The sequence below is a fragment of the Polypterus senegalus genome, chromosome 17, assembly GCF_016835505.1.
Source record: "Polypterus senegalus isolate Bchr_013 chromosome 17, ASM1683550v1, whole genome shotgun sequence".
Taxonomy (NCBI): domain Eukaryota; kingdom Metazoa; phylum Chordata; class Cladistia; order Polypteriformes; family Polypteridae; genus Polypterus; species Polypterus senegalus.
The window spans coordinates 89,204,206-89,214,665 of NC_053170.1; the positions used below are offsets into that span (position 1 = coordinate 89,204,206).

The 10,460-nt window shown below is 43.2% G+C and overlaps 1 protein-coding gene across 2 annotated transcripts in view; it reads left to right on the forward strand.

Annotated features, from left to right (window-relative positions):
* The window catches only part of tha1 (threonine aldolase 1), a 42,878-nt gene that overhangs the window by 24,540 nt on the left and 7,878 nt on the right, over nucleotides 1-10,460 (forward strand). For both annotated transcript variants that reach the window (XM_039740156.1, XM_039740157.1), the window contains one exon: nucleotides 10,398-10,460. This exon is cut by the window's right edge and continues 130 nt beyond it. In XM_039740156.1, the coding sequence (XP_039596090.1) occupies nucleotides 10,398-10,460 (63 nt within the window). The remainder of the gene's footprint in view (nucleotides 1-10,397) is intronic.

Here is a 10,460-nt window from a genome sequence, read left to right on the forward strand (position 1 = left end):
AAAATGGCCGACTTCAAAATGGCCACCATGGTCACCACCCATCTTGAAAAGTTTTCCCCCTCACATATACTAATGTGCCACAAACAGGAAGTTAATATCACCAACCATTCCCATTTTATTAAGGTGTATCCATATAAATGGCCCACCCTGTACATCGTGCCTGTAAAGAAATAACGTTAACTTGAAAAATACCAAACTGACCCTTTTAAGGACATTCACATATCCGATTGTATGGCTTCACTTTTCGCAAAAGGAATATTTGGAACTCAGAAATACGCTGTTGTCTGTTTTAGACGTAAAATAACTCAAAACAGCTTCTCTCTCTCTCTGTGAACCGTCTAATGTGACTACGACTTCTGCACAATGCTGTATTTTTATAGCCGTTCGTGATTTTGCGGAGTGTAGCCCTTTAAAGTTTGTTGACATTTTTAAATGCTGTACATTAGTTTTTCATTTAAGGTGTGAGCTCGTACTTTCTTAGAAGGCCAGTAAAACAAACTACCAGAGACAGTGGATAAAAAAACTCCCCGGCATAGACAGAAGAGTCCAACCTCACTGCCTGCTGGTACTCCTGCTCAGTTCAGGGCAACAGGGCTCTACAGAAATAACATGGAGTGACGCACAGTATGTTATCACTTTGTTACTTATCTTGGCACCGGAGCGTGGCGACGTGTTGGTCTGACAAGTTAGAAGTTCACCGTGCACATGACATTATGGCTGTGACTGCTGTTTGCTTAGCTCATTCCTTCATCTCATGACTGCCATTGTTTGTCCAGTTATTCTGGATTCTTCAAAAAAGGCTGCGCCACCTATTTGTTTATCGACCCTACTTTGTTCAGCTCAGCGTCATGGAGGTAGGAGCTTGTTCTGGTAGCACCAGGCACCCAGATAGGGTACCACTCCACAGTAATGCACATTCACTCACCCATCTGAGAAGTAATTGGGGCACCTTGTGGAAAACCTGCAGTGTCTACCCAGATGGCACTGGGGGCAAAGCTGGAATCCTCCACAGACAGGTCGCCTGGCCATTGCAGAGTACACACCACCCTCACATAGTAGGCTAGTTGGAGAGGTCACTTACCGAACATGCATGTGTTTGGACATGGAAGGGAAACCAGGAGAGGAAAATAAAGAAACAAAAACATGGCAAGAACCTGCAAACTCCACATCATCAGTGCTTGGGCCAGGATGCAAACCAGAGTCTCCTATTTATGGAACACGTGCGTTCTTAATTGTCTTGTCTTAGAGGTAGCATATCTAGAGGATTCTGCTACATTTTGTGTGGAGGACACAGCATCCGTATTCTTGGCCCAGGTGACTTGAGCACAGACTCGTTTTTCCACAGTATTAAGAATGTCGTGCAGTGACCTCCATTTGATTGACTGTTATTTTCTGTTAGTTACTTGGCAAAGGTGTATTTTCTGCACTTCTGACTGGCGCAGATCCCAGCCTCAGACTGTCTGCTAATTCAGCTCCTAATCGTTGCTTTCCTTTATTCCTGACTTCAACACATCCAGCACGTCTCTTTTGGAATATAATTTAGTGTTTTTCTCCATTTACAAACCATGTTTCCAAATTAAAAAAAAAAAAAATTTGTTTATTTGTGAAAGTCAGAGAGATCATAGTTTTGTTTATTACATTTTTTTAATAACAAGCAATCATATTTAAAAATGGCAGTGATAACAGAATGTAATTACACACATAAAACACCGATTTTACAGTATCACCTAGTTAAAAACCAGGCCCGGATAGACTTGTGGTGGCAGCTCATAGATGGCAGACTGCACTTTTAATTCATTCTAACAAATCGCATTGACTGACGTACTGTGTTGGCCGAGGAGTGTCTGCCTCTAATCATAGCTCATATCTGTTAAACATAAAACTTTTGAAAGAACTACCCGATGGAGAATTGAAATCGAAGTCCATTCACCCGCCGTAGCCGGCATGGCGGCACTTCTGGGCCGAGTTGGCTTTTCACTCTTCTATCTTTCAATTATCCGTTTTGCCGTAAGGATCGGCTATCAGATGAGTAAAAGAAGAAGTTATTCGAGCTGAAATAACCTCCCGCAATGTAAATTACAAGGAGTAAAATGAATTCACACAGGATATATCTGGGATGGGGGAGAGAAAGACACGTTTTCAGAATCTGAAAAATGTGCCCAGCTCTCTCTGAGACATTTCAACCAAAAAAAAAAATGAAACTTGAAGAGTGAGAGTAACATATTTCAAGGAAGTCGGCTCACCGGTAGCCAAGTTGTTTCTTGCCGACAGGCAAGCAGGTAGCCAGATATGGCGACGACATTTTATGAAAGTGCACGGAGACAGGGAGCCTAGGAAGACGCGTGCCCACAATCCACCCCCAAATGGCTGTGCGCCTCTACAGTTAATCTCTCTCTCAGGCTGACAGCATGCCATTATGGTCTCGGCTCCTGTTTGTGAAAGGAAGATGGGTGGCCGTGACTAATTACAGCATTTCTCGTAATTGTTCTGTCGCACTTTTACCCAGTTGAGTGCACTTCCTTTGCTTTATGGCCATAACCACTTCACACATTCTCATGCCTGGCTAATCCAGTTCAGGACCGTGGAGGGCTGGGAGTTATTCCTAACAACGTGGTGCACAAGGCAGGAAATGGGGCACTAGGGTCCACTCATGCGCCACTGGGCCAGTTTGGAATGACTGGTTCACCCAGTGAGTACCCAGAGGAAGAACCACACAGACACAGAGAACATGCAAACGCCACACAGGCAGCCAGCCACTTGCACCGTGAAGCAGCAGCACTAGGCACTGCCCCGCCATGCCACCTTAACTACCATTAGCTCTATGTAGTTTGATTTGAAGCTCATACAAACTATATAACATAAAGATAATACTGTATATAAATCTTATACATTCATGAAACTTTGCACATTGTTACAGAAGAGTCTGAAGGTCAGGATCTATGAGTGTTTATTTACAGTAGAGAATGTGTGATGCACAGTTGGCCGTTGAGAGAAAAATATGTTTAGTTGCAGAGATTTATGAATATGATTTGTTTCGGTTTTTATAGATAAAGCAATAATGCAAAACTGCACATAATAAAACTACAGGCGGAAAATAGTATATTTTATTCGTCTACTGTGGCTCATCTTTGTGTTACTCAAGGGGTTCTTTGAGGATAATTTGAAAAAATGAAAACTTGTTTAATAGTTTTTGCTTTTAGCTGTTCAGTAGAGCTGCAGGTGGGATGGACAAGTGGATTAAAAAAAATACTGTAGCTGCAGTAAGAAAAACTAAGTAAAAAAGGCAGAAATAATTTCAAGGACTAGTCTGAGTGGGAGTATGGCGTCTACAGGTAATACGGGCTGGAGGTTGTGGCCTGACAGTCACCTCTACTGAGATTTAACAGGTTTGTGTTCCTGAGCAGGTATAAAGCGTGCTACGACCCGGAATCACTCGGAGTGGGAGTGCGAGTGTCGCAGGAGGAGTGAAAGGAGCGAGAAAGTCAGCCGGGGCACATCACATCACACGCTCCCCGCTCGGAGGGGACGTCACACTTGCTGGATATCCTCACCTGGGTACGTCGGGTTACACAACTACAGACGATGCGGCTCTGTGACGACTTTCCTGCACGGTTTCACATTACCAAAATCTCGCCCGCCCGTCTCCTGCATGGCACTGTATGGATGCTTTCCAGGTAGAGTGGAACCTCTGGTTATGAACGTCTCTGGACACGTACAAATCGGGTTACGACCAAAAAGTTCGGCAAACTTTTGCATCTGTTCACGACCACACACTCGGGTGACGAACAAGCCAGTTTCCCTTCCGGTTCGTACGCGCCGGTGATTTCCGCACGTGTTCAGTCTCTCCCTGTACAGTACGTTGTTCTCGGTCAGACGTGCATCACGCTGAGGGACTTTACCTCACAACTGTAATCTCCTCTCCACCCAGCTTCCTGCTCACTTCCTTCATGCCAGAACTTGACCCATGCAAGGTTAGTTTTCTTGGTTGTTTATGGTTAGTTTTTGTATAAATTACGCATTTTTCAAATGTTCATTTTTTTCCCTTTGCTTAACACTAGAATTACCAGAGTCTACGAAAAAACTCGTAGTTCCGTCCCACCTTAAATCCCTTCTTAAATCTGTCCTCACCTCTCCGCCAGCGTCTTTTGTCCTGTTAATGTGCAGATTAAGAGCAGCCGGCTATTCCATCTCCCGCCGTCGCAGAACATCCACGAACTTCTCCCAGCTCATGCCTTGATTGATTATCTGAGAGTGAAGTGGAGTTTTAGAGTGGAAATAATAGATCGTTTTTGGAACACACGCATTTCATGTGTGCTCCGTTTCTACAGTATTCTGTATAAACACATTGTTAAAACACAAACTTTTTCATATTTTAGTAATAAATGTTACAAAATGTAGGCATAAACTATACAATATATTAAACTTGATTTCCAAAGATCAAACAAACACTTTCACAAAAGGTTCAAGAATGATACAACATCTCCCGTGAGTAGCGGTAAGGATATGCTGTCACAGCCTTCCTGCCGTGCCTCAGAGACCTGAGTTCGATTTCCATCTGAGGAGAAAGAGTTGGGTTTTTTTTTTAACCTCAAACGGACATAAAATTTATAAAGTGGTATGCACTGTCAATTAATGAGATCGTTATATTTTCATGTGGGATGCTCCTATTAAAATATTTTTTAACAACTGAGACTGCAATTAAAACTCATTAAAAAAAGTGTTTACAGAGATCGGTTCATAAGGCTGTAGCGTGAACTCCTGCAATGTTAGTTTTCTCTGTTCGAATGTTTTCTCTGTTATTCAATGTTTTTACATTTAGTTTACTATTAAACTGTGCATTTTATGGTATTATTAACTATTTTTGTACTTAAAAAATATATATTTACATACAGTTTGTACGGTCTGGAACGGATTAATTGTATTTACATACAATCTTATGGGGAAATTATGTTCGAGTTTTGGAACGAAAATTCCGGTTGTGACCCAAGGTACTATTGTATGTTTTATTTCTTTTTTTTTTTTTTTTCTTCACCCCCATTTAAATTTTTTCCATTCTGCCGTGGTACATAAAACATGAGACATCACTGACAAGCCTCTCTTCTGTTTGCAAAGTCCTAAACGCCCACATGCCTTGCAGCCACATTGTATGCATTGCACCTCCGGCTGGGATCTTCTTGGCTCTCATCTCTCGCACACACAGAGCCCGCCAATACCACTTAAGATAAAATCTTGTCAAGGGTTAGACTTAGGGTTAGGGTTTATCAGACTACATGAGATAATTAACTCCGTCTTAATAAACCAAATACCTACTGGAATACTACGTAGAGAGCGTGAAAAGTAGGAAATAATTCAGTCAAGGTGGAAGGGCTATCACCCATACATAGACTTTCTAAATAGCCCAGTGAACTGTAATTTCATTACATACCTTCTGACTAAATGAAGTTAACATTACCGTCTAATTGGAACTGACAAAATGGCTGCAGCATATTAACACGTTATCAAAACTCTTTATTTGCTGCTGTTATGCCACATAATGATGCAATAGTTAAAATTACAGAAAGATATCATAGCAGCACAAGTGGGGCCAAGCAGCGTCAGTGGTCTGTCTGTCTGTCTCTTCTGTCGCTGCACTCACAACAATGCACAAGTGAATCGTTACGCATCTGTTACCTTGTGCTACCGAGCTCCTGAATTGAAAACCGCCATTTTAGCTTTTGGTTTTTCTCACAGCGTCGGGTGTTTGTTCAGTCTCTTTTGTTCTCTCCCTGAGACCCCAGCGGCAGTTTAAAGTGCACAGACTGAAGGAAATGGAGGTGGCGGGTATTTGGGAAGAAACCCTATGGTCGGAGCCTTTTTAGCGGCAACATTCACTTACACACTTTTAAACAAGTTGTCCCCAGACGTGCATTCTCATTTGAGAATCTAAACTAAAACGGACAGGGACAGGAACCTAAGCAGGGGAAAGGCGTTATAGATAGTTGTTTGGAAGCAACACACTCTGAATGCATGAAATTAGGTGGCAAAAGTGAACGCTTCTCTTCCCCTTGTAGATCATGTTTAAGAGAATGCCGCCCCGTGTCATTTGATTGGGGTGCAGCGGTAGAAATCTCCATCCATGGCACGAGGACAGCTGGAGGAACACACATTTTTGCTTTTGTCTATGGGGTAGGAGCGAAAGCTTAAGATTCGTCAAAAATTTTGATCTCCGGTTTTCAACGGATCAGAAAGATCAGCATCAGAACTGTATATGCTTGCATGTAAGTCGGGTCTTGAAACCCGAAAAATCGATCATAAAATCAGACCCCAAATGTGACACTTAAATTTTTATTTATTTATTTTTACATCTTCTTGCCTCCTCTAATCTCAGACCAGTTGCTCAGACACATTGAATTTTGTTACCAATTTCTTTCGCCATTTCAACGACTTTTAATTTAAAACCAGCTTCATATTTTCTTCTGATCGAATGCTCCATCGTAGATAAGGGATGTTGTTACGATCAAGGTGAATGAGAGTGTGAGATACAAAAAACACAAAACAGTGCAAACGTCACTTCGGAATCGTTCGGGTATTACCATGTGGTCATGTAGGCACAATAGAGAGAGAGGTTAGGAGTACACGCTGATACAGGGCATTGCCACACCCACATAGATAAAAAAAAGGCCATGTGCTCTGTCGTTACTCTCTTAGGTGGGCGTTAGCATATCATAATCTGTAGGGCCAATAGCGTGAGTTTTCCAGATTCAACTTATACGACCGACATTATGAAATCCTGGAAATTATACAGTAAAATCCAGCCCGACTTATCTGTGGGAGAACTTATCCACGAGTATATACGGTAATTACTGAAATGTTATAGAATAGTTCAGGTAACTTGGTTCCGAGGGCACAAAGCCTTCCGATGCTCGCGTCCAAATTTCTCTTTTTATGGGTAAGAATGGCTCGTTTTTCGACAAACCATCGTTTACATGCACGGGGAGAAAGGGGCTTTTGTCACTGGGGGGTGTATAACAGACAGGCATACTAGCCGTGGCCAGTGGGGGTTTTGGCGTGTGATGGCCTGGTGTCCCCTCCAAGATCGGCTCCCTTCTTACAACTAGTGATACCCCTCACTAGATAAGCAGATTTGAAAATGGACAGTTGTACCTGCTTCTCTTGTGCTTGCTAACTGGTGAATCACATTTGCGTTTATTTAGCTATTGGGGGCACATTGTTTAACGCTGCTGTTATCCAATTCCAGAGTCTTGGGTTTAAATCCAGTCTGTCTGTGGATATTCCTCTTGTGTTGTGCAGTATATCACTATCAGGGTCGAAATTTCACTTGAAGGGGATGTGACCTTTCCTACCTGGGGTGTCAGATTAATCCTTGGGTGAACTAACACCCTGGGGCGCTAATTGCAGCAGGAAGATATGGCCGGCTATGTTAACCATAGGATTACTCAGCCCTTTAATGTTAAATGGACCAGTAGGTTTACAGGGATGTGACTGTCACTAGGGGGAGCTCAAGAGAACAGAACGGCTAAACCCTACAGGCCAACATTTCTATATGAGATTTTCTATTGGTCTTCCTCCCACCTCTGACGATATGCATTTTTGTTTAACTGGCCCCCTATGAAGGAGTACAAGGGGAGTGTGTGAATGTGGCACACCATCCAGGGGGTCGGCTCCTGCCTATGTGCCCCACGCTGACAGAATATGTTCTGACCCCCACAACTCTTAAATGGATTAAGTAGGGTCCATTACAATAAGTGGGCTAGCTTTGTGTTCCCAATTTAAAATGGGCAAAATGGCAGTTTGGGGGTCACCTCACAAGCACGGGGTCTTTTTTTTTTTTTCTTTTCCTGAAGAGGGCACCAGCCAGTGATTTGGCTTTGGATTTTTTTGTTCTTATTATATTGTGGAAAAGCTGTTGGCAATTATTATTACCTCATGTGGAGTCCATAACTCAAGGTTACTTCACAATATTTCACATAGTGTTAAAGTAGGGAGTTTTAGAAAATAATGGCCTCATAGTTAATTTTTTTCCCCAAAGGTTACAAGAATTTCTTCATACAGCCTTTTGACATAAATGTGCTTATGAGGCACAGTGACACAGTTCTTGCCCAAATGGCTGGTTGGAGCACAGTTGGCATGACATTTGCAAGCTCACCCCTCAGACAGTCCAACTCCAAGTCCTTTGTGTTCCATCTACTGACCACCGCATGTGCATGGGAGTGCCCTGGTGTGCCACTATGGTGGGCTCTTGCACAGGGCTCCGGAACAGAGCCCACCTTTCAGGCAATTACAAACTACAAGCCCAATCCACACAGCAGTGATGGTGATGCCTCCCTTCCGGATGAGCTGAACAACTTCTTTGCACGGTTTGAGGCACAGAACAAAGAGCCTGCGAGAAAAGCAACACCTCCCTCCACTGACCAAGCACTCTGTCTCTCCATAACAGATGTGAGGAGGACTCTATCCAGAGTCAATCCACGGAAGGCTGCAGGACCTGACAACATACCTGGTCTTGTGCTCAAAGAATGTGCAAGTCAACTGGCTGGTGTCCTCACAGACATCTTCAACACATCTCTGAGCCAGTCGTCAGTCCCAACATGCTTCAAGTCGACCACCATCATACCAGTGCCAAAGAAGTCATCAGTGACATGTCTGAATGACTACCGACCAGTTGCACTCACACCAATCATAATGAAGTGCTTCAAAAGGTTAGTCATGTCACACATAAAGACTAATCTCCCTGCCTCCCTTGACCCTCTTCAGTTTGCATACCGCTCAAACAGGTCAACTGAGGATGCCATATGCTCTGCCCTTCACCTCTCCCTGACACATCTGGATAAAAAAGACACATATGTCAGGATGCTATTCATAGACTTTAGCTCTGCCTTCAACACAATCATCCCTCCAAAGCTGGTTGTAAAACTGAGCAGGTTGGGCCTAAACACCACCCTCTGCAATTGGATCCTGGACTTCTTGACAGAGAGGCCCCAGTCAGTTCGGATGGGCACAACACTTCCAGCATCATCACACTGAGCACTGGAGCACCGCAGGGCTGTGTGCTTAGTCCACTGCTCTTCACCCTGCTGACTCACGACTGCACAGCCACACACAACACCAATCACATCATCAAGTTTTGGATGATACACAGTGCTGGGACTGATAAGCAGGGATGATGAAAGAGCATACAGAGATGAGGTGAAATGGCTGTCCACATGGTGTGAAGACAACAATCCATCTCTCAATGTCGACAAGACAAAAGAGATAATCGTGGACTTCAGAAAATCACGTCCCGCTCAGCATCAACGGTTTAGATGTGGAGATTGTTAGGAGTACCAAGTTCCTCGGTGTGCACTTAACTGAGGAACTTACGTGGACACATAACACCTCATCACTAATCAAGAAAGCCCAGCAGAGACTACACTTCCTGAGGCGGCTGAAGCAAGCACGTCTTCCCCCTTCCATCCTCACCATGTTCTACAGAGGCACCATAGAGAGTGTGCTGACCAGCTGCATCACTGTCTGGTATGGCAACTGCAACATATCCGACCGCAAGCTCCTGCAAAGGATAGTGAAGACAGCAGAGAACATTATTGGGGTGCCTCTCCCTTCACTACAGGACATATTTTACAAACGCAGTGTCCAGCATTGTGCAGGACCCCTTACACCCCTCACATGGACTTTTCACACTTCTGCCATCCAAGAGAAGATACTGCAGCATCAAAGCCAAATCTGCCAGGCTGCAGGAGAGTTTTACCCCCAAGCTGTTAGACTCCTTAACACCAGGCTGCCCCCTGGGACCTTCCACACGGCCTCAACCACCTCTAAAAACAGAACTTTTATACATGAAAACCACTATCCTGCAAAGATGAGTGTGCATGTAGAAAAGAACTGAAAATCTCATACTGACCTCTAAGGATTTTGACACTCTTGATATCCTTCTGCTGTGAAACATTCTGACCTGTCATTGTTTACACACGTCTTAAACAACTAATAACATACACTGATAATTTCTGTATTATCTATATTTATTTAATTTATTATATTACATATCTTACACATCAATATTGCTGCTACTTGTTTGTCCTATCTTTGCACAATGTCTTGTCTTGTTTGCGTTTTAATTTTAAATTTGTATTCTATTTTTAATTTACTATTTGCACATCATGTTGTTACACTGTGGACCCCGAGCTTCTCAATTTCGTCTATCTGTATACTTGTATATGGTTGAGATGACAATAAAGTTCACTTTGACTTTGACTTTAAATCTGCACCAACAGAAAAACAGTAAAAGGCCAAAAAGTAAAACAGGTAGAGAGATTTCAATTGTTCTTTCTGTTAAAAATGCTGTGCAGGAATGTGTCAAAACAAATACGTGTTCAGTCATGAGTGTGGACCTCTCTTTTTAGGGTCTTGGTGCACCAGTGGGTTCCTTACTTGGAGGGACGAAGCCATTTGTTGAGAGGGCAGTG